Source organism: Megalops cyprinoides, chromosome 13 (assembly GCF_013368585.1).
Source record: "Megalops cyprinoides isolate fMegCyp1 chromosome 13, fMegCyp1.pri, whole genome shotgun sequence".
NCBI lineage: Eukaryota > Metazoa > Chordata > Actinopteri > Elopiformes > Megalopidae > Megalops > Megalops cyprinoides.
The window spans coordinates 29,420,262-29,444,621 of NC_050595.1; the positions used below are offsets into that span (position 1 = coordinate 29,420,262).

Genomic DNA, 24,360 nt, shown 5'->3' on the forward strand with positions numbered 1-24,360 from the left:
TTCCTTTGTGGTTCTTTATTCAGCCCCTTCAAAGGCATCACCTCTCTTTTTCCGTTATGAAGTCAAAAGAACAGTGCTGCATTCCATACGAGGGTAGAAGGCAGTGCTCAAACCTTTAACCCATGCTGACGGACTGATTTCTGCACCAACAGCCACCACAGAGGCAAAAAGGCAGGACCTTAGCTGCTTCCTGTGGGCACCATGGACACCTTTTTTCGAAGGCATTTTAAGAGGAAGGAAGCGGGCGGGGCTTCAGGAGGGGGCGGGCCAGAGTACTGTCGGCACAGGCGGCCAAGCGTGGCGGTGCCCACCAGCAAGGCACGGAGGCGGTCTAGCGCGGGACTCCCCTCGGCCATCCTCACCCAGCGCCGTCGCTCCAGCGTGCAAGCGCAGGGTATCCTCCCGGTCACCAGGGGGCGCTGTCCGGGCGGCGACCGGCTGGGAAAGGGTCATTACTCCCGTCGGCGTTCCAGCACCACCACGCCCAGCCTGAACCCTCGCTTTGCTGTACGGCGCCGCCAGGCAGGCAAACTTCGCACCATCGACACCCACCTGCTCGGGCCCTCCATGCTGCTTGCTAGCCTCATCCAGATGACAGAGGAGGACGAGAGCGAGGCCCCATCTACAGGGGAGCCACAGGAGCAGCGGAAGGGCCACAAGGGGTCACGCTCCTTCTCTGACTCGGACAGCGACGGTAACAGCCAGTGCTCAAGCAGCGAGTCCGAGGAGAGCGAGAGCGAGCACTCAGGGCCAGACGGCTGGAGCGAGGTGGAGGTGTCGGACAGGGAGTTTGAGGACACCTCCCTGTGGTGGAGCAAAGATGTGTCCCGGGGAGCGGCAGCAGGAAGCATCCAACCCAGGCCTCTGATCCGTGCCCCCCGCTGCCTGCGCCGCAACTCCTCCCACCTGCTGCCTGCCGAGGCCGTCTACTACGGCAAAAGCTCCTACGGTCTTTACGGCCGCTACCGGCGCACCAGCCAGGGCCGGCGTCGCGTTTCCACCATCTCCAAGGCAGGCAGCCCCTGGCCTGGGAGAGGGGTGCCCCTGCCTAGCCGTAGGAACTCAGTGGCGGCGCGCCGGGCCTCCCTCTCCCTCTACAGGAACTGCTCGGCCTGTTGGAGGCCTCCTGGCCGCCGGGGGTCCCTCAGCCCCCTGCAGGGTACATACTACGACCCCCAACTGGACACATGGAGTGGGTTCCTCTCGTATGTAGACCATTATTTTCATCAGGGTCTCTGGCTGTGGTGCAGCATTTGCTATGTTCAGAGGGAGGGACATTCGCAAAGGCAGATATTTGCAAAGCTTTTCAGGGGTACCTAATCTGATTCAGCACCATGTTAACAGATGAAGAGATTCCTAATTTGGGTTTATGAGGTTGATGTCAAGAACATTACCAAATGCAGCCAACAAATGAATATTATTACAGGGGAGGTGTGAGCATCTTATTATGGCTTTAATCAAAAATTCTCTGAAAGTCATTAACCTCAGACACTGTGAATTTTTGTGCAGGTCATTTATAATTTTATTATACTGTTACCATCATGCAAGCATTTCTGAAGATATTCCAAGACGGTCTCGGCATAGAGGGATTGAAGGTACTGCGTGCGGTAAATTAGACTCACCGACAGAATGCAAAGACCCCGGGAATGTACTAAATGCAAGTTAGCCAGTGAATGAATGTCTGATCTGACACAGCAGTGAATGATTTAAGAAGGCTGTCTCCTGGGTACCCTGGTATAATGTACCAGAATGCTTTGTAGGTATTGGTTCTTCAGTACTATTTTGAAAGTGTCCTGAGGTGAAAAGAAACCCCAGTGAACACTTCCATCAAAATGAATGAGCATGAGAAGCATTGGCTGAGATGTTATTGGTAGTGTTCTGCACACGATATCCAACTGTCCCACAGTGAGGAAAGGGGAGTGTCTGTGAAAGAAAGCTTTGTGCATTGTGATATTGGCAGACTTGATTGAAAAACGTGGTAGAAATAATGCAGTTGACCCCTGTGCAGTAAAAAACAGGCTTGACAAATGAAAATTTTAGGAAGGTGTGGACACGTTTGTGCTTCAACAATATCTTGAAAACAGGAAATAATTATCATTGATCTGAGTACAGTGCAGGCTCCTCTTAGTCTGTAACTTTCATTTCCTGTTGAATGGTGCATTGTTATACATCCCTCCCCTTTTGTTATATACCTTTGTTATTTTTTCTGCCCTCAATGCTTCCACCTACTGAATACAGTAGCCTACTGTACAACAGTGTCAGATACTATGCCCAGAACTGCAAAAGCAGAGAATCCCTTCAGTTTGTCATTAGATAAATGTGTCCTGTAGAAAGAAGTATTGCCTGGCATGTGATTCGCACATGATCAATACCTCTGAATCAATTAATTCAGGGATATGTGCAATGTGTATTCACAGAATCATTTTATTTGATGCATCAATTGTTCTTTTTGTTCTAAGACACCCCCCAGTTATTCCAGTTGACTCCTTAGATGGAGGCCCCATAAGCTGAGCACACCTGTGTATTAAAACATGGTAGTGAGCACATAGCATGTCACTAGTGACATTGATCAGCCAATCAGCAGGCTACACATCTGTAGCTCATCTGAAATAAGGCTAGGGCAGTTTGTATGACTGTGAATAATGATGTCTTAGCTTGAATGTGGCATTTCCTCATACTGTATTATTGTCATTGTATGACAATAGTGGTGTAAAGTGTTGGCTGTCGTAGTTTGCACTTACCACAAGCCATGTTCCATTTTTCCTGTTTTTTTTGTGTTTTTGTCCTATGCTTGTTTGGTGTGTATGTATGCATGTTAAAATTCTGAGTGCCATTTATATGTACTTTTTGAAGAAATGTCCAAATATAGTAGTGCCATCACTTCACTGTAAATATCCCAATGAGGCATGTATAGGTTTGTAGCACATAGATAAGTATGTGTGTGGAACATGGTACTGTGTGTTTCAATTTCACATGGTCCACAGCATATTATTTGCTAGTAATTATATAATGCCACTGTGCTGAATTATTTTCATACACCATATCAGTAAAAATGTTCCTTGAAGTCTTACCCAAATACCTGAATATGATTACCTTTAGTAATTTTATGCTTGCTGTAACTCTGTATATAGTGTCATTTCCACTTGCGTCGTTAGGTCCGATCATTCGAGGCTATAGACCCGAATATTTTAAGCCTTTTAACCCCGAATATTGTCGACCTGAAAAAGGAGTTGTTAATAGCAAAACAACAGACAGACTGTGTAAAAGAGCGGAACTTGACTTGCAGCATCCAAAGGTTTGATAATATTTATTTATTATAAAGGTAGATATAACCTCCCCAACCTATTGATGCCCTCCCTTCAAAAAAAAAAAGATAAGCACCAGGCAAACTTGACTTGATCTTTTCCATAGCTAGAAAAGCCCCTGGTCATTTCCCCACTAACCTGGTCAGTAAGGCTGAGACCTGAAATGAAGAGGTCAGAAGTGAGGTGTCTGCTTTGAGCAATTGCCACTTAACTGTGACCACAATATTCACTAACATATCATGTCTATTTTATGAAATTATGGACTCTGTAGAACCAGCTATACATTTGGTGTATTTATTGACTTAAACTGAATGGTCAGTTATGGATTATTTGTGCTTGAATTTGACACCATTTTGGCACCATTTTAGTTGAGCTTTTCCTTATTTTCAAAAAAGCCAGTTTGAAAAACCTTTTGTGTTTTGCTGTGTCATTGCACCTTTAGATATGAACTGATGCCTTAAAAGCTGCTTTGTATGAGGCTATTAAAAGGTGTTGGATTTTTGTCATTTCAGGAAAGCCATAGCAAAATCAGGTCTGCAGCACCTGGCAGCCCAACCCAGCACGTCAGCCATCGCGAAGACCGACCTAGACCGAGAGATCCAGAGCACCGTGGACTGGACTGTGAGTTGTTGCCACCAGAAACGCATCCCCTCCTCTCCCCAACATGAACACTAGAGCAGGGCAGTCCAAACTCGGTCCTGTGTGCCAGCAAGCATTAATTTATCCGAATAAATAGGGTACATATTTTTATGAAAACGACCAGCCATAATATATACATGAGAATGGCATACATTGATACTGTCTGATGGGTAGTAGTAACACTGGTCATCAATGCAAAGACATGATTTTATAAGGCTGCAGTGTGGTGTGGTGGTAAGGAGCAGGGCTCATAACTGAAAAGGTTACTGTTTCAATTCACCGCAGGGGTATTGCCTCACTAAATATCCAGCTGTATAAATGGATAACATGTAAAAACATAACCTGTGTAAGTCCCTCTGGATAAGAGCATCTGCTAAGTGACAATAATTACATTACATTTTCATATCAGTCTGCAGCTTAGTGACTCACCCACTGAGATTGGTTAGATACTTTTCTAGCCCTAGCTGTTTCAGTTTCACTGTCAAAATGATGTATGGGTCCTGAGTGGTTCAGTCAGTAAGGCTTTCATTTTAGCGCAGACTAAGCTCTACAGCCCAAGTTCAAACCTGCCAGTTTTTGCCTGAGCTCATAGTAGCGGAACAAATTGGCTTTGTTCTTCTAGGGATAGAGTGTCTCAATGAGCCAAGGCTTGCTTATCTCATGATTTTCTGGCAACCTGTGATTTGTCAGTTGACTGCGAGTTGCTTGGATGATGTTAGTGGGGGGTACCCACAAGAGGAACTTAGGGTAGACCTGGCAATTCTAAAAAAGGGGGCATTAAAAAAGAATGAGAAAGGGGGGTGAGATCTGTCACCAAAAACATCCAGGAAACCAAACATTTTATACCAATGGAAAAATCCCCCTTCATATTTGGAAACTGCAGTATAGATGCTAAATGTCTCTACAGAACCTTATTAAACAGGGATTGTAAAGGGATTAATATATGTCTGGGGTTTTGCTCTCTATGACAACTTATCTTAAAATATTAAAATGTTATTTACATTTACAGACATGCGTCAGTTAGCGTGCTGAGCTACACAGAGGCTGAGATTGATTGGCGAGTTGAAACAGAAGGTAGAGAGACAGAGAATGCTGTCCTTCCGCTGGTGCAAAAATATGAAGCAACCAAGCAAATGAGAAAGTAAATACAAGCAATGTAATTTGGTGGTAACATTTCTTTAAGTGCAACAATTAATTACATTAATGTGCTTCAAAATGAAAGGATATTAAAAGAGTCACATTTCTTTTTTGTTTTGTTTTCGGCAGGACCGATGAGCCAGAAAGTTCATTTATTTTGCTTACCTGATTTTGTAATTACCACAGACATACTCAAATGGTCCTTTCCACAGAATCTAGTGTGTGTCTATTAGTCAGGTTTGTTAATCAGTGCAGACTAACATTCAACAAACAACTACATTCAGGGAAACTCCACTGAAACTAACTGGCATATTAGTCTAGCTCGAGAAGATGCTGAGAAAATAGGCTTTCACACTTAGTGAGTCATGGTAAAAGATTAGATCTGACATTAACTGCAGCTCATGAGGCCATATTAAAAAATTTAAAGTTCCAAAGGGGACTCAGCACACTGCAATGTTAAGCCATTCAGACAGGCTTCTAACAATCCTATAAGGTCTCTAGCAGCTTTTGCATGGCCATAAAATGTTTGGCTGGTATCACTTAACAAGTCAGTGACATAAGATCTTCGTGGTGACAACACAGTTTCCTCTTCCTTTCTCGTGTAGAACCACAGATAAAGAATTTGACTGATTTTGAATGGCTTTCTAATTATTTTTATTTTAGAGTTTTGCGCAGTGCAGAAAAAAGTTCAACCTATCTTGAGTTTGTTAGATATGGAAGTATCGGATAGCCTCTTGGGGTGTACGCATAAGTGTGTGTGTGTGTGTGTGTGTGTGTGTGTGTGTGTGTGTGTGTGTCTGTGTCTGTGTGTTTGGTGATAAGCAATAATCTCCCGTCTTCTCTACTGGTCTTCCAGTCAATCTTTCTTTGCCACAGAAACAACTATCTCTGTAAACATTATGCATACGTATTGGCAATGTATGGTGTTGTGGATATTGCACCATCAAGATGGATGTTTTTAAATAGTCTAGTCTTTGCTTTGACAGGTTGTTATTAAGTGACATTTTCATTCTCTTTGAGAATGAGAATTTGAGAATTGGCGCTTAGAAATTTGCATCAGAGTACATTACTCTGAAACAACTTCAAAGGAATCAGACAGTGAATTGAGACAAGCCTTTGAATTATGTATTTGGAAACAAGCACATATAGTGCATACTCTGAAATAAAAAGTCTCCTCATTTTATTTTGTACTGTGAAATTCAACCAGTACCTCAGCATACATACAGTACATGACCCAGATGTCTGTTTTTGGTTTGAAATGTGTTCCTTGTAGAAAATAACACTTCCCTTTGGAATCTTTACCTGAAGTTTGGTAAGGATGAAGGACAGTAAAGACTGACATGTTGAATTTTAATTCCAGTCAGATGTATAGAGTATGTCTACCTTAGCTGAAATTAACAGGAGCTCCCCCTGGATTGCTAATACTGTTCTTTTTTCCGCTTGTTTCAGGAGAGCGCCCTGTACGGGGATCACATCTGGTTCGAGACCAATGTCTCTGGGGACTTCTGTTACGTGGGAGAGCAGCACTGCATTGCCAAGACACTGGTGAGCCCCCACCCCCCTGCAGCTGATGTCATCTTGACCCCTTCCTTTTACAGAGAGCAGTGTATGCTGTCTGGGCTACAGCAACACCAGGGGGAGGGGGAAGAGGAGGAAAGAGGAGAGGAGACAAAGGAGGTGGCAAAGGGGAGAGCACCAAAAAGAGAGGCCATTAAAACGGATATGTGGTCAAAACTGGTAGTATCCACACTATTCCAAACAACGGCAGTGAGGTAAAGTGGTAAGGGGCAGGGTAGTAATCAAAGGTCACTGGTTCACTGCCATGCTGGGGTACTGCTGTTGTGGCCTTGGGTAAGGTACTTAACCCACAATTGCCTCAGCACATGCACAGCTGTATAGATTGATGAAATTGTCAGTTGCTGTGCATAAGAACGTCTGCTAAATGACAATAATGCAACATGATTGAAATCCTACAATAAATGACAAAATAGTAAAATACAAAATATGTACATGTTTTTAGGTCTTATAAGAGAGCTCTTCTCCAAGCTCTCAATTTTTCTATGACAATTATTTATTTTTGTTTTGCTGAATTTTGTTGTGGTATAGAAAATTATAGGGACATTCTGTTCATGAGAACAGAATCGTGAGATTCTGAAACCATCAGAAAATAAAATAGAGTGCTCTCTTTAAGTACTATCTTGGCTCTGCTCTCCATATTACCGCCAGTTTGCATTTAATGGTAGGTCATGGAAGAACTCCTCTGTGCCAGATCAAAGCAACAAAGCAGGATATCAGATAACATTCTGTTAGAGGGAATATATGCAATTACATAGAATCCTTGTACAGTAGGTTACACCAGCCAAACCATTCTGACAAAAAAAGGTATATTACATCAATGTGTGACCATTTGCCAGCATTCTGAAATTTGAATGATTGAAATTTTTCAGTGTGGATAAAAGTACAATCTTGGAATTGAGCCATTTTCAAAAACTAAAATGAGCCTGGAAATTCAAAACCAGCAGCAGGAAGTACCACAAGCTTTTTTAGTTCAGTAACAGCAATAGTTGTTAGTACAACACGTGTCATACCGTTTCTGGTATGAGAGCTCCCTCTAGTGGTAAAGTGGTATGAATGCAGAATTTACAGTCTTTTTTTGCAGGGAGAACATGAATAGAACATTCTAAAAATGGCACCACCTAGAGGCCTGGGTGTTCTTTGCATGTCCACAGGCACAAGGCAAAATTTTGAGTCAGTCTTTCTTTACAAAAGGGTTGGGTTCTGTATTACATATTATGACATATAACATAGCGTATTATAAAATGTTGTAAAATTGTGTGCCATTTATTTGGATATAATGAATAGATTTATGTCCTGTGGTAATAATGTCACTTGGGATGTGATCATATACTATACTTTAAGACAGTCAAATCCATAGCAAAGTCTTAAGTTTTAAGTCACGTGTTAAGTTATTTTAACTACTGGATTCATCCCTCCACCTCAATGGCCTGCTGGACGTATTTTGGAAGTGAAGTCGTGACCTCATTGTTGGGATCAGAATGCAGAGGGTAGAAAATGTACTCTTTCTGCAATGTTTCCAACATTATTTCTGTATTGTTTTGAATTGTATGTACAGTGTGCAGTCTAAATGGGAGTCATATTAGTATCAGTGAAAACATTATTATGATATTTTAATGATGATTGTGATGACAACAATGATAATGATAATGATGATGATGATGACTATGATTATTATTATTGGTAGAGGCAGTATTGTTAGTACTATTATTTTAGGGATGAAATCTTATCAACATAATTGACCTTACAATATATGTTCTCTGAACCAAAACCATACACAGTACTGCACTAGATAGCAAAGCAAGGAAAAGCTTGTCATAACAGGCCCTTGGTTTTACTCTTACTCTTAACTTAACTTCAAGTGTAGTGTTATTGTCTGGCTTTGATGTAGAGATGCAATGGGTCCTGCTTACGGCACCCGATCAATATCTCTGATTATGCAGGTGTTTAAATGCGGGGATACCCGTGAAAACAGTATCTGGCATGGGTCTGTCTGTGTTTTCTGCTGTTCATATTGATAGTTTTTTTTTTCTCTTCCTGCAATAATGTCAAAACAGCAAAAGTCAGTTGCTCGGAAGAAATGTGCAGCCTGCAAGATAGTGGTCCACACCATCTGCATCGAGCAGCTGGAGAAGGTATGTGTCACAGCAATCACCACTGCCACCTGAAAGAATGTAAGATGTGAGAGCTCTGTGAAAGTGAAGCCGCAGTTGCCATGACAACATATACAATCATATTGTCAGATGACATGCCCATCAGTGGCTCATCTGTGACACTCTGCTATCCTGCTGGACTGCCCCTGGGAACGGTCACAGGCCCTCCTATGGAATGTGGGTATTCGAGTTCAGCTCTTTTAATTCATCTTTTAAAAAAAAACCTTTTCTTTTGGGAGGGTTGACCTTTGGGGCTAGGGAGTTAGTATTGCTCAAGGTCCTCAGTTTCTTATTTTTCAAGCAGCAAGACTGATCAGGGCTGGTGTCAGGTCTGTGAGTGCTCTCATATCTGAAGAGTTTAGCACCTTATAAAGTACCTAAAGTACCTTCGTCTTAGCTACCAGTGAGTTTACTGTATCTCCTTTGCTAGTGATTGCACTTTGAGGAAACAGAATGGCTGATACACAGGGCACACAGCTCTAGGGAGGATTTTCTAATATTTAGCCAGATCTTTATGGTAATCTGGAATGTGTTATCTGTTATCTAGGAACCCAAAAGTTATTTTATTGTTGCTCCAAGCAAGAAGAGAGAAGACGAAACACACAGACAGGGTGGAACCAATGTCACCATTTCAAATATGCTGATTAATAAAAGCCATCTCCCAAAAGCAGGCCTGGAAGGGTATGAATCCTTATGCACAGTAATGTCTGGATGGTACAGGTCCATATGAACAGTAATGTCTGGATGGTATAGGCCCACATAAAAGTGAGCTCTTGATTATCACCAGCTGAATCTTTAGGGGGTTGTCTGTTTCATGGACCATCAAACTCTTGACAAGATCTCTGGTTGAAGAGCTGAACTTGGTCATTGTCAGACCCATTTCACTTGGAAGAGGTTGTTGGTGACAGTGTACTTTGAATGAACTCCAGTGTTACATCTGATACTGTTCTATTTGGAAAGCAATCATTCACAAAAAGCATTGAGTTACATGCATTTGGTTTTCTCTCTCTAGATAAATTTTAGGTGTAAACCATCATTCAGGGAATCAGGATCGAGGAATGTACGGGAGGTAAATACCTTTTCTTTGACTGAATTTTAAACCAGAGCTTTGGTACCATTTTTTTACCAGCAGAGGGAGATGTAAACACTTGTTTCATTCCTTTCATGTAATTTCACTTCACTCTCACAAAGCACTGCTTCCCACACACTGGATATCTGTGATTGACCCGACATTGGCTTTTTCTACCGTTGCTTTAGAATATAGTATTTTATGTCTGTTAATGCTCCCATACAACGTGTATATCTGAAAGTTTTTAAAATGGATTTCAGCTCTCCAGAAGTTAGGATGTAACAGAAACTTTATTGTGCTCAACAACAGATAAAATGTATTTTACTTTACTGGCTAGATTTCTTGTTGACTCATAGTAATATAATAGTATTTTGGGGTTTTCATTTTAACTTAAATATATGCACTCTGAACTGCTTAAATTTTTATAGTGTAGTGCTGTTGTGCATGCTCAAAGTACACATATCTGTAATTGATAGAGAGAGTATGCTTGAAGATGATAGAACTGTTTCAGGCGTTTGAGAGCAACCAATGGAAAGAATTATACTGGATGTATTTGAATTAATTTATTAATTCTTTATCAATTATTTGACTGTTAACGTGATAAAATATGGAAACAGTATGTAAAGATGACTCACATAGCAATATTCATGATTTGATCTGTGTCTACATTATGCCCAGTTCTTTAATTTCTCCTTCAGCTTTACCTCCTGTAGCCACATAACCTTTGTCTTTGTTTGGTGTACTTTCCTGTACCTTTCCTTCACTTTTCAGTTATTTTCCACATTTTATCCTTTCCCTATCTTCTCCATCTCAACTGAAACCTCTGAACCCTCCGAACCCTCTGAACCCCCGGCCCCCTGTCTCCCATCATGCCTCACTCTTGTTAGCCAGTCCGTGGCCGAAGAGCTATAAAAAAACCCCAGCACATTGTGAGCCACGTAGGGGTGGCTAACCGCATGGCAAGAGCATGCGTGGCCCAGACTAAGGTACCTCATCTCCATCAAGCACTCTTCAAACTGTGTAAACAAACAGCAAGCATGTCTGTGGGTTGTTTTTTCTGGCCTGTTAAAGCAACTCAAATTTGTCACTCAAAGACTTCTTGCAGCCCATAACATCACTTCATTGGTTGAGTCATTCTACTACCCTTTTCCTTTTTGTCTTTCTTTTCTCCTCACTGGCCATTCTGACAAGTCCTCCTGAGCCTGATGTGTGTATCGATTTGAAGCTGAGCGTGGCGGTTTTAGAGATTATATTTAGGGCATGTAAGCTCTCCCAAATTTAGTTATGAGGTATAGACAGCCTGGAGGTCATGTCTCTCAAAATTGTATTAGGCAGAGGTAAACTCATGCATACTGTAGGGTTCTTGTTTGAAGGGCCAAATTAAATGAGTGGGTGTTCTGAAAATGACATCTCAAGGTTAATTTTTAGGAATTCAAGGGTTTGACAGTCTGGTTAACTAACTGACTCCTATGGAGAATGTATGAGTGTGATGAAAATGTAAGCATGGAAGTGATGTTATTGTCAGAATGAATTTAAACCAATATGGCGGGGGGAACATGGAGTTTTTCCTGGGAGTGCATCATTCTAGAGGATTTACTCATGTGAGCCTATTGATTTCAGCCCACCATCGTCCGACACCACTGGGTCCACCGGAGGCGACAGGAAGGGAAATGTCGACAGTGTGGGAAGGTGAGGGTGGGTCACTCAGACAGTTTTATGTAACGCTGAGTTATGTAAAGTGGAAAACACTCAGCGAGCCATCATAACACTCTCATAGCATGCGGCTGCTGCATAAAGCACGCACCCAGCCGGAGCCTCTAATTGCCATTTCACTTGTAAATATCCTTTTTGTTTTAACAGGGTTTCCAACAGAAGTTTGCATTTCACAGTAAAGAAATAGTGGCCATCAGCTGTTCCTGGTGCAAGCAGGCTGTAAGTCACAGTGGTCGAATGGTTTGGCAGGGCTCTGGTCTTTTTAGGGGTGCCACTGATTCTATACTACATTAGCTACTCATTGGGAGTGGAGTAAACACAGTAAAGCACTCTTTAGGTTCATGATGGGTGCTATACGAATACTAGTATTTCAATACACTCCACTTTGAGAGTCACATCCATCCACGATATTTACATTCTTAGAGGTGATTTAGTCACAAAAGCTGAACTTCCAAGAAATGTGAAAAAATGGACATTAATGTTTTTCTGTTATTCATCTGAGTAATGTCCTCAGCTGAAATCTCCGACATGGATAAAAACATGTAAACACTAAAATATAGAGCAATTCCACACAATACTTTATCAATACTGTAATATGAGTTTAATTACTTCATGTTCACAGTGATGACTCCATTCATCCCCTCCTTTGAATGGAGTGCACTGTCTTATTATCATTATTACACAGCTGAATGTGTTAAAAGTGCTGCTGCTCTACTTGTGCATGCATTTAAGTACCTTCCCAGGAACAGACATTCTCATGATAAAGGCATACAGATTTAGTGGCTTCCGACTGTGTGGTAGCTGGTTGGTGTGTACTCTCTCTGCGTGGTGTCACAACAAGGTGACATGATCTTTGTTGTGTGTGAGTGTGTATGTTTGTGTGTGTAGCTGACTGGTATCTGCTCTTCCTACAGTATCATAACAAGGTGACATGCTTCATGCTGCAGCAGATTGAGGAGGCCTGCTCACTGGGGGCACACGCTGCTGTCATTGTGCCCCCCACCTGGATCATACGCGTCCGCAGACCTCAGGTACCCTGTCACAGAGCTCAGGTACCCTGTCCCAGACCTCAGGTACCCTGTCACAGAGCTCAGGTACCCTGTCTCAAACCTCAGCTACCCTGTCCCACAGCTCCCCATCACAGAGCTCAGGAACCCTGTGTCAGAATTCAGGCACCCAATCTCAGAGCTCAGGTACTCTTTCTCAGAGCTCATGTACCCTGTCTCAGACTTCAGGTACCCTCTCACAGACTTAAGGTACTCTAATCACTAAATTCCCCAGGTATTCCTGTGGGAATATTAACATGCCCAGTGATTTCTTCATCTTCATTTACAAAACGGTCCCTTATCACTGTTTCCAGTTGATCCTGTCTGTCTCTGCAATAGTAAAACACACAATCACACAATTTTTACTTAGGTCTCTGCTGTCATGGTGATGAGTTGAAAATTATTTTATACACTCCACTGAAAAGAACAGTGCACTTTCACTGCTAAATATAGTGCCTATCAAAGCAGTTTCCATGAAGGTAGAGAAGTATTCTACCAGTGTAATAGCCCAATTTTCTGGAAGATTACTTCTTAAAAAGGGCATATGCTTTACATACTCATTTATTTAAAAGGGTAATTTGTTAGGGGTACAGTAGTTTAATCTTCTGTTGTCATGAATTGAAAAATGAAATTGAAAAATGTCAGTGTTTGAACACAATACCATGTTGTGTTGTCAGTTAATGACTTTATCTGTATTCTTTGCCTAGACTTCACTAAAGTCAAGTAAAAAGAAGAAACGGACCTCATTCAAGCGCAAGTCCAGCAAAAAGGGTGTAGAGGTAAGATATAATGTAGTATTACACTCAAGGATAGATGTCAATTCATATTATCTGTTTACATTCAACACTGTTACATTTCATATCTGTACAAAAATAAATTTTTCGTGGGAAGATAATAGTGTGTATGTGCTAGCACCTCACTTCTTCTGGGTGCTTGTCATGGCTCAAATAGGGTAGGTTGTACCTCCTTCCAATGACGGCACTGATGAATGTAAGTGCCCTTTAAGACAGAGAGTCTAACAATCACATCAGTAATGGTATAAAAACAATTTTGTGAATAACTGGATTGTGTGACCTCTGTTGACTAGCAGTGCTGCTTTGTGGCATTTATTTGACCTCCAGAAGAAACACTGAAATGTATTGATTTGATCTCAACACAGACAACCTCACAGGTTCCTGGCATGGAGGTTTAGGGAGTGTCTAAAAATTACAAGACAAAAGAAGCTGCTAAAGGATACGTAGGCAGTTAAAGTTGTAAATAACCTACATCCCTGTTTTGGACACATAAGCTAAACATATGTTGCCCAATTCCTCAGAGTACCATCTGCGCTTAAATGTAAATACTGTAATATGTCTCTAAGAAAACTAGAAACTTGCCATAGCCATGCCAGGTGTAGTGAGATGATATTTTAAATACCTGTTTGCACAAGCATTTTTATTGCCAGAAATTTTGACCCATCTCCAGTAGTTGTGACAATTTAATAATAACCCAGCTTACAAATGTAAATAAGGAAATATTTTAACAGTTTATATTCCTGTAACTTTTCTATTTTGTAGAGACTTAGTATTCCTTTAAACACATAGACCCACATCAATGGTAGTCTGTACTTTGCCATAAATGTTGTGATAGTGTTTTTTTTTTTTTTTTTGCTTGGACTTGCAAAAAACTACTGGCAGTGTATCTTAAGCACCATTGGGCTATCCTCGATCTTGTGGGGCTGCAGTGTGGCATAGTGGTAAAGGAACAAGGCTTGGAACCTTGGTTGTTGTTTCGATTTCCCAAAGGTGCACTTCTGTTGTATCCTTAGGCAAAGGGCTTAACCCACAATTGCCTCAGTAAGTAGCCGTATCATAATAAATCAGCTGTATAAAGGGATAAAACTGTAACCAAAGTAAGTTGCTCTGGATAAGAGGGTCTGCCAAATGACAATGTAATCTTAGCTGTGTAATCAGCAGTCCTTCATGCATTTCAGTGCCTGCAGATTTAAAGCCTTTCAACTAGGCAAGCATACAGCTACCTTTTTAAAGCAGTAATACTGGAACTAGTTATCCATGTTTTTGTAATTTCATAGTGATATCTAGGAGATATTACTGTTAAAAAAAAATGTTATTTTTTGCTGCAGTAACTAAGACATTTTATGGTGTGTTAACAATGCCATGTATTGACATGGCTTGATAAACCCCCCAAAATATATAAAAAAAACAAAATACTAAATGTAAAACCAACCACACAGGAGCAGTGAGTAATGTGATAATTTGAATGGATACATTTCTGTTCACTTGCAGTGGAAGTCACTCTGGGTAAGCTAAATGAATATAAAGTAATGTAAATGTAATTTTCTGTCATTATGTCAGTCTTAAATTGTAATTTTATGACCTGGACTGGACTTTGCGACGACTCATGATTTGAGCAGCACAGATAGATATCATGTGTCCTAAAGTATATAAATATATTCAGGCAAAATCATATATATATTCAGTTGAACATATATGTTTGTATATTTTTTTTTTATTGTCTTCAAATTCGGTTATAATGTAATATAAGTAATCATTAAACCATGGTTTGTGGCAGAGGAAGATGGTAGAAAACCACTTTACTTCAAATACTTACTTAATAATATATAGTGTCCATAGCCCTGTAAACAGGTGCCCTGCTTGTTTATCATCAGCTCAGAGCAGTTGTGTTGCCTGTGCCATGATTTTTATGTTTTTGAGGATGTGGTAATCTGTTCATCTGTGGCCTCTGATAGGTCTGGTTTAAATATCAGTTTATTAGCACTGTGCCTGCTATGCAAAATGCTGCTCTAAAGGAAAAGCCTGATTAATCAGCAGACAGCCTTACATGAATCCAGGGAAGAGAATCTTTTAGGAGTCATTTTTAGAGGAGTGGAATGTACAGTGCCAGAGAGACAGAAATAATCCTCGTGATTCAAGCAGACGTGCTTGAACTCTTGAACACACACATGCGTACATACAGACACATGTACACTCGCTCACACACACACACACACACACACACACACACACACACACACACACACACACACTGTAGTGCCCAGGGCTTGAAATCTCTGTCTGCTGGTTACCACATGGGCCTTGCGTTGGTGCTGTATTGCTTGAGTAAATCAGAAACTGGCACTGGGGAAATGTTAACGCAGTCAGATAAAATGAAGAGTATCCCCAGCTGTCTTTTGACTGACAGAAAAGGGTTTACTGTGCTGAAAAGAATAAAAAATGGAGCTGAAGATTCAGGACATATTTGACAGTTTATGTCTCACATATTGTGGGCATCCCTCCCTAGTTGTACAAGTAGTATTTCACTGGCCCCCAAAGAAGAAAATTGCACGTAGACATTCAATCTATGTAAGATTGTGGGTGAGTGTGGGTTGCTGTGTTGCAAATACCAGTGAATGTGAGTGGGAGTGTTAAAGCCACTGATGGCAGTGCTGTAGCCTAAAATGAGTCATCCTACAATATGTACAGTCATAGTAGCAGAGCTTATAAAGGTGTCTGTTAACAAAAAGAGAGCTCTCATGCTGACTTGTGCCATGATATTTCTTTATTATGTCTCTTCTGTAATCTTATTACGATTCAGCACCATTTGCTTTTCAGATCTCATCATTTACAAACATTAGTGGTCTGTTCTCTTGGCCTTTCTCTCCCTGCTCCAGGAGGCCAGATGGAAGCCTTTCATTGTGAAGCCTATTCCCTCCCAGCTCATGAAGCCCGTGCTGGTGTTCGTTAACCCAAAGAGTGGGGGAAATCAGGTGAGTTCCCTGCCCAACCCACATTCACAGGCAGCAGTACTTCACAAAGCTACAGACCAAAAACTGGATGCCCAATGTCAGTCCTTCTTGGATTGGACCAAATCAGTATAAATCAGTATAAATGACCCATATAGTTACAGAAGCTCCCAGTCCAGTCTGCTGTCTCTTTCCACTTTTCCTGCTTGGTTAACTTTTGCTCTGAGCTAATTCTTTTCTTCATTTTACCAGGTTCCGCTTAGTTCTAAGTAAATGACATGTGACACTTGTACAGGAGTAAAGGATTTAGAGTGTTTTTACTGTGGATCCTTGATGAATGCTGTTGCACTATTCTTCGGTTTGATGGAACAGCCTATTCACTAAAGTAGCACTGCCGTTCTAAGCTTTGGGAGCAGAAACAATTCCATTTATGATACTTCACTGTTTGTCTCACAGGTATGGTGCCGCATGCCTTTTGAGGTTCAAATGATCAATTTGACTGTATCTTTGTCATACATCACAGCAGAGTTTGTGTTGAGGGACCTGTTTCACAAAGTAGTTTTACAATGTAATCTGATTTCTTTGCCCTGTCTCTCATTTAAGGGAGCAAAGATAATCCAGTCTTTCATGTGGTACCTCAATCCCCGGCAAGTCTTCGATCTGAGTCAGGGAGGACCCAAAGAAGGGTGAGATTTAAATAGAGTTTGTGAAGGAAAAAGTAAAATGGCTGCCATTGTCGTTAGATTGACTTCTGCCAAACTCTGTGGGGCATACTCCGAACCTTTAAAACACTGAGCATGAAGCCTTTTTTGGAGTGTTACATCAATAGATATCAAGAGATATACAGAGAATTCAAGTTTAGCTTTACATGGTCACACAATTATTGGCAAAATGACAGTGGTATGGCCTGTTGTATGAATGGATATGATGTAATGCGTAATAATAATAATAATAATTATAATAATATGTTAGGCAAGGTATACTATGAGAGGCAGTACTTATGATCTGGTGACTTCTCATCCTCATAAATTCAATGGCACTACTTTTACTTGCACTCCACAGTATGCTTCTGTCTGATTAGATTTTTTGTTACATTACACCAGGGTAAAAATGGAAACACAAGAATAATTGACAGAAAAAACAGACAGTGCTCCATTATTTTCTGTTGTAGACCTGCTCCGCAGTGGTTATATTGGATGCTCATTAAGACTTTATGGAGGGAATGCTTCACATAATGGCCCAAGAAATTGGTTCAGGAAACATTTTTTTGCATAAATTTGTAAAGATTAATGGAAGTCTGCATACTGTGGTACATATAGCATTATGATAGCTATAATAATAATATTTCATTTTTCTTGGTATATTTATTTTTGGTTTTCTTTTCAAGGTTAGAAATGTACCGCAAAGTGCACAACCTGCGGATTTTGGCATGTGGTGGGGATGGAACGGTGAGTATAAAGATTTTTTTTTTCTTAATTTGACTTATATATGGCCTTGTAATTCTTTGAACAGGAAATGAAAGCTATTGTTACCTCATTGTCTTTTATGTAGTATGTCCTTTTATGTCAAGGTGAAACAAAGGCGTGAACATGTGATCATGAAAAATGTGATGGTTCCTTTACGTTTGTCAAAGTCACAGTAAAAACTGCAAAAAGGGATTGAAGTCTGTCTGAAGCCCTGAAACCAATTGAAGTCTATAAATATGTCTATAAAAGAGTAATACCAATGGTGGTCATGAACCATTTGTATTCTCTTCTCATTTCATTTCATTTGCAATAATAAATTAGGAGATGAGCTGTCATATGAATTATACTTTTTCCACTGAATACCTTTTTCAAGGGAGTGCTATTTAATCATAAATTGTAGAATGAAAGCTAAACAAGATAGTAATGTTAAATATGTATATTTTTAGGCAAAAGTTTTTATGCGTGATACAGAGTTTTCCTGTTATTCTTACTCCTTTTGTAAGTTGACGTGAGAATGCCAGTCTCTCCCCACATCATTCAGCTCCTCAGTCTGCGGATCAGTGATCCATACTCTCCCCTTGCGCAGTGAACATTCGCTTGCAATAACCAGTTGGCTTTGTCAGTCTCTGCAGGCTTTTAGAGACGTCCATCAGCTTTGCTAGCTCTCCCTTTAGAACTGATAATTATGGCATAACGCTTCTGATCTAACACACGGGCACCAGCGCAGCAGACGCCATTGCCTGGGGGAGCTGGACAGGCATACGACAGGCGCAGACATTATCAGACCATGCATTCCAGTGACGGTTCTTGCTGTACTTTCCAATAAAGCCTGGAGCTGCCTGATAAGCCTTGATGCCGTCCAGTGAGATTGCAATCTCTTCATGTTTTTATGTTATTAGGCAACACCAACAGGTTTTAGTCTCATCCAGTAACATTCGATTCTCTGTTTGATCTTTTCTGGAAGTGCTCGGTGCTATCTTTGTCCTCCCCGACAGAGAAATTGTGTTTGAAGATGAGCACAAAATCATGGCATAAAAGGCTTTAAATCACTAAGCCAGTTGTACACAAGCGCTTATATAAGAAGTTAACCTTTCACCTCCGCCTCAGTTATGCCTGTCTCCTGAGTTTCTTTGAATCAGTCTTTTAGCAGATGCTTTCTGCTGTGGTTGGGTTATTTTTAGCCTAATCCTTTGACCCTGCCATCCTTTGTTAACAGGCGTGAATTCTGTACACACATCTGATGTGATGTGTGTGTTCAGACTAATTAACGCAGGCCCAGCCTGGCCAGGAAAAGTCCAGCAATATGACTTCAGTAATAATCTTCAGAGAGGAGGGGTGGTGGGGCTCAGAGAGGGGATCTGATTCATTTGTCTGAGCCTGAGAAAGGCTGTGTCTGTGGGGAAAAGGGTGTGACACTGCACTCAAGATTTGTCCTCCTCTCAGAGGTCTCTCCTGTGATGAAGGGATTGATCTGAAGCAAAGCCAGTTCCTGTGGTGTTATTACTGTCTGACACATGCTTGCAGATTGAAGGGGGACATAGGACCGCTGGTAGTCCCAAAGGCATATATCTCAAGTGCTGAGCATATGTCTCTCTTGTCCCTCACAAGAACTGCTCTTGGGTGGAGCATGGTCGGTGAAGGCTGTTTCCCAGAGTGGTGTATCCCTCTGCTGTTTGAGTGGATACTATACAGTAGCATTTACAGGCATCTTTGGTCTAGCATGTATGAGTGCATGCATGAGTAATTCTACTAATTCTACTAATTTTACTCATAATGTTAATGCTGTGGAGCTGTACTGCTAAGTTTGACTAAGGACCTCACGATACTTCACCTTAAGTGAACCTCACCTCACTGCACACCCTTTCACATTTAACAGTGTTTTGTACAGGCAGTGTGTGAATGAAAATGGAAGCCTTATTATATGGAAGGTGATGGCCCTCTTCCTTGGTTGTGCAGGTGGGCTGGATCCTCTCCACCCTGGACCAACTGCAGCTGAAACCGCAACCCGCCGTAGCCGTCCTGCCGCTTGGAACTGGGAACGATCTGGCCAGAACCCTCAACTGGGGTGGGGTGAGTCTGGGGGCTTTTTAATACCTCTTACTGCTTATGTAACCCTATTTTGGAATCAACAATATATATTTGGCTCTTCTCGCCAAGACAACCTCTGCACTCGCACAAGAGCACTGAGGTGAGATAATTACAATCCTCAGATACACTCACACACAGCCAATGGCTGTATTTTGTGACTGATGCATTGGAAGGTGTCTTAGAACAGTGAGAAGTTAGTTCTCCTGCTGTAGGACTCTGGTCATCATCAGCAAATGACACAGCTGGTTTGGAACCCAGTCCATAGGGCTCAGCCTGTCCTCAAAGTGAACGTGTTGCTGAGTGAGCTGCTCAGATCACTTTTAAAGAGAATGTTTAGTGTAACACAGCAGCCAACTTTCCCTTAGGGATCACAAAAACATTATTTCTAATTGTTATAGAATGGAGTGCAAAGAGATAAATGTGTCATGCTGTTTGTTACCCTTAGAGTTCTTGAGGCATTCTTTTTAAATGAGAGATCATATTCATGTTTGCACGAATGTTAGCCCTTTGGTGTTTCAATGTGCAACATTAGGATAATGAATGAACATAAACATGATGACAGAATGATTTTATTGGTGAAACTTGTTAATTAACTTTTTGGAAATGTGCATGCACGGGGCCATTTAGAAATGCAGGGAACCTGTATTCTGGAAATACACAAAAATAACAGACCTTTGAAGTATGTATCTATATGTTGTATTTTGCAAGCTTGGTAAAGGGTAGCTCTTTCTGCAGGGGTACACAGATGAGCCAGTGTCCAAGATTCTCTCCCATGTCGAGGATGGGAACATCGTCCAGCTTGACCGATGGAACCTCATTGTGGAGCCCAACCTGGAGGCCAACCTGGAGGAGAAGGACGAACAGACAACAGACAAGGTGAGGGGATGTGGCCTGCTCAGTCCCCAGCAGCCACTAACAGCCATGGGGAGAGAGAATGCCATATTCAAAACATGTGTCTCCTATTTGTTCAGCAGGAAGCAGTATGGTACATTGGAACAGTAGGTAATAGGTAAAAAGGATTTTTCTTTGTGCAAAAGAGATAGCTATTTAGATATGTTTTAAAACTTGTACATTTTAAAAGTCTACAATATTAGTAATTAAATATCTTAAAGTAATATTTTAGATTCAGATTTTCTGAGGCTTGAATGTAAAAAAGGTGTTTGAAAGAGTGTGTAATGCGTCATGTGCTTTCTTTTTAAAACCCAAGGGGCTCTCATCATAAATCTAAATTTTCTGTCATAGAACAGTCAATGGTGAAATTTTCTAAATGTTGTAAAAACAGATTGTTGTAGAATAGGGACTAGCTTTATGGGACTTATTTAGCTTTAGCTTAGCTTTATTACTTGGCAGTAAAAAATGGCATGTTACTAAGCCACATGTATTTGCATGTGATCTCTCTGTTACTGGTACTGCCTATACTGCCCTGGTAATCTCATACATTTAAAACTCTACTAATGCAACACAATATCAAAGATGTTTGCCTTTGACTCAAAGTGTATTCAAATTATTAAAGTGTGAAAAATAGATTGTAGCGTACTTTATGGACATTTTGCAAGTCTGATTCTGTAGATGACTATCTGGCTAACTTTACGGGGGATAATGTGTATCTGGTTAGTGCTAATTTCTTCAGAATTAAGATTATATCAGAACTGAGTTTAGAGGATTTCAGTGCAAGATTGGAAAGAGACAAGGATGGTTTGATTCATAAGTGTCCATGTTTTCTCCTGCCGATCAAAACGTGACATTGTAGTTATTTAAACGTCTGTAGAAATCTTACATTTGGCCACAAACCTCATTAGGTCAACACACCATGTTGTTACATGTACAGTAGATCATAATTTTCACATGACAGTTTTAGGAATTATCTGAAAGGACACATTCATCTGATCAGCCACTTTTAAATGGGTATTGTGGTGCTACTGTGCTTACTCAGTCTTATAATCGACAGACTCATAGCAGCATATAATATGTGTACGAGCATTTCAGCCTTCAAATGTAGCTGCATATCATCAATATCATCAACAATATCATATACACTATGGTAAATTATATACACTATGATAAATCTAAACTAGCATGAAATGGGACTGTGTTTTTCAGCTAACATTATGAAAATAGTGTTTGAAATGTGTAAAGTGTGTTCACGTATAACAGTAACAGTGGGGTTCATTATAGTCATTCTAGTTGTATATCCAAAAGAACAACTGCAGTCAGGTTTTTCATGGGAAATTGATAATTAAAAACACAGTTGTTTTGTGAAATAAATAGTTAATCTTACTGGTGTACTTACTATTATCATTTACCCATGCATTTAATTTGTACAGTTCTTTGAAAAACCCACTATATATTCTAAAAATCAAACCCACAAACTGAACAGAAACCAATATGTTAAATACAGTACTGAAGATATCCCAGTAAATGTCACTGTGAGAACATGGTGGTAGATATTGCCAGTGGTGAGCTAGTTTGCTAATAACCATGACCTTGTGCAGTGAAAGGATGAGAGGTGAGACGATGGCCAAGAGGACCTAAAGTACAATATGCTACATTTACAGAATTTAACTCTTACCACCCTAAAATATCTTTCAATGCAATTACTATGTATTCTCTAATGTCTTTTTTAAAGCTGATTTTGTGGTTGTGATCAGACATGCCACGCTCAGTTTTCCTGGCTGGACTCCGTGTTTCTGTATATTTTCCCAGCAGAGATTGCATGGGGCCCTAAATAACCTAGCCCCAGAATGGCAGAAAATTGCTCAATATCTGTGTCTGGTGATAAGCCTTATCAGTAGCCTGCAAGAGGAATGAGAAGATGATGGGTCCCTTCCCAGCGAGGGTATCACTATGGCAGACACTGTAGTAGTGATAGGCAGACAATATGAACTAGACGTCTAACTGTGTCCTGGCAGCTTGCCGTCCAGCTGCCCCTCGCCCCTGCACCCATAAGCCCCTAGTAGCCCTCCTCCATCTCTGCTCCACTGATGAAACACAGGGGGTGTGTGAGGGCAAGGGGGTGGCCTGCTGGCTGATTCAGCGAGACAGCAGGAGTGATGGCGGCCACGATAGCTCAGGATATGTTATTGACTCCAGCCTGACCCGCAATTAATAACCCGCCGTCTCAGATTGGAGCCGAACTGCTATAGACAACCGGAGCGAGGGTGGAAATGAGGTGTTTGTACTGCCAAACAGTTTCAATTATTATCATTATGGAAACCACGGAGCTAATTACAGCAGGAGCTTCTTTTCAGGTATAGAGCTGCACATCATGCAGTAGGTCTGGGCGTTCTGCGCAGATTCTTTGCACTGATATTGTGACTGGGCTTAACAACACTTAATTCACTCTTTGAGAAAAATATGCCTGATGTGTTTTGTGTGGCTGTACAGAATGTTAGCTCTTAGAGACCTTGAAAAGCCTCCAAATTCCCATCCATGGTGTAGGTCATTGCACCTACTTTTTGAGAAAAGGAAGAGTGTGCTTGTTTTTCTGTTTTCTGACCTCATGGCCTGTGTGTGCTCTGTTTAGCTTCCCCTTGATGTCTTCAACAACTACTTCAGCCTTGGCTTCGATGCCCATGTAACACTGGAGTTTCACGAGTCAAGAGGTCTGTCTGTTTGTTTGCCGTGTTGATAAGGGGTTGCCCTAGCGTTCTTCCATCCCTCCATTGTTCTGTGTTTCTGTCACAAGAGGTTTTCCTTATTTTTATGTTGCCAGTTATGCGTGCATTTTGAACAATCTCTTTTGAAATATTGTTCCCCACACCCCTATTTATGTCTAGGTCAAGAGGACAAAGGTGAAAGTTAAGGGGGAGCGGAGACTCCTGATAAATGTTTTTAATTAGAAGTTTCTCTTGCAAACATAATTCTCCTGCAACATGGCCATCCATTATATGCTTGTGCACCCTTTTTATACAGCAGAACATATACATTTTCCACCAACTAAATGTGAGTAAATTCATAGGTGTTGTACTTACACCTTCCACTTCCCTGTATTACATTAAAGTGATATTCACACATTTCATAGTCCTGCTTCCTGTCAAACAGTTTTCATGCGTGTGGGTATATGCGTTCTGCTTCATGTGGAACATTTCTAGCCTTACAGAACATAGCAATTCATATTGCATCTTCTCAAAGATCATGTCTTATTAATAACAGTAACTCATTTAGTAAGTACAACTTATTAAACAGTTCTATGAAAGGATTTATGCAAAGCTGGAGCCAAAACACCAAGCTATTACATATTACAATGGGTATAGTTTCCTGGGGGATATCACATTTGATGTTTTTTAATTTTCGTATCCCCATCGGTTTCCCAACACAGTAAAGGACTCTCATTTCCGTATTTGAGACAGATTTTTGTTTGTATGTGACAGTTTTATTGAAATATATATCAGAGCTAGTGACACAATCTGAAATTGTGTCTGTCTTTG

The 24,360-nt window shown here is 40.9% G+C and overlaps 1 protein-coding gene across 2 annotated transcripts in view; it reads left to right on the forward strand.

The window, feature by feature from the left end:
• Nucleotides 1-24,360, forward strand: part of LOC118788164 (diacylglycerol kinase zeta-like) — an 85,523-nt gene that overhangs the window by 14,972 nt on the left and 46,191 nt on the right. For both annotated transcript variants that reach the window (XM_036544056.1, XM_036544058.1), the window contains exons 2-17: nucleotides 153-1,205; nucleotides 3,818-3,926; nucleotides 6,531-6,626; nucleotides 8,714-8,791; nucleotides 9,822-9,878; nucleotides 10,766-10,864; nucleotides 11,499-11,567; nucleotides 11,739-11,810; nucleotides 12,506-12,622; nucleotides 13,345-13,416; nucleotides 16,308-16,403; nucleotides 16,983-17,065; nucleotides 17,767-17,827; nucleotides 19,802-19,915; nucleotides 20,669-20,809; nucleotides 23,457-23,535. In XM_036544056.1, coding sequence (XP_036399949.1) covers nucleotides 202-1,205; nucleotides 3,818-3,926; nucleotides 6,531-6,626; nucleotides 8,714-8,791; nucleotides 9,822-9,878; nucleotides 10,766-10,864; nucleotides 11,499-11,567; nucleotides 11,739-11,810; nucleotides 12,506-12,622; nucleotides 13,345-13,416; nucleotides 16,308-16,403; nucleotides 16,983-17,065; nucleotides 17,767-17,827; nucleotides 19,802-19,915; nucleotides 20,669-20,809; nucleotides 23,457-23,535 — 2,347 coding nt within the window. In that variant the 5' untranslated portion in view covers nucleotides 153-201. The remainder of the gene's footprint in view (nucleotides 1-152; nucleotides 1,206-3,817; nucleotides 3,927-6,530; nucleotides 6,627-8,713; nucleotides 8,792-9,821; nucleotides 9,879-10,765; nucleotides 10,865-11,498; nucleotides 11,568-11,738; nucleotides 11,811-12,505; nucleotides 12,623-13,344; nucleotides 13,417-16,307; nucleotides 16,404-16,982; nucleotides 17,066-17,766; nucleotides 17,828-19,801; nucleotides 19,916-20,668; nucleotides 20,810-23,456; nucleotides 23,536-24,360) is intronic.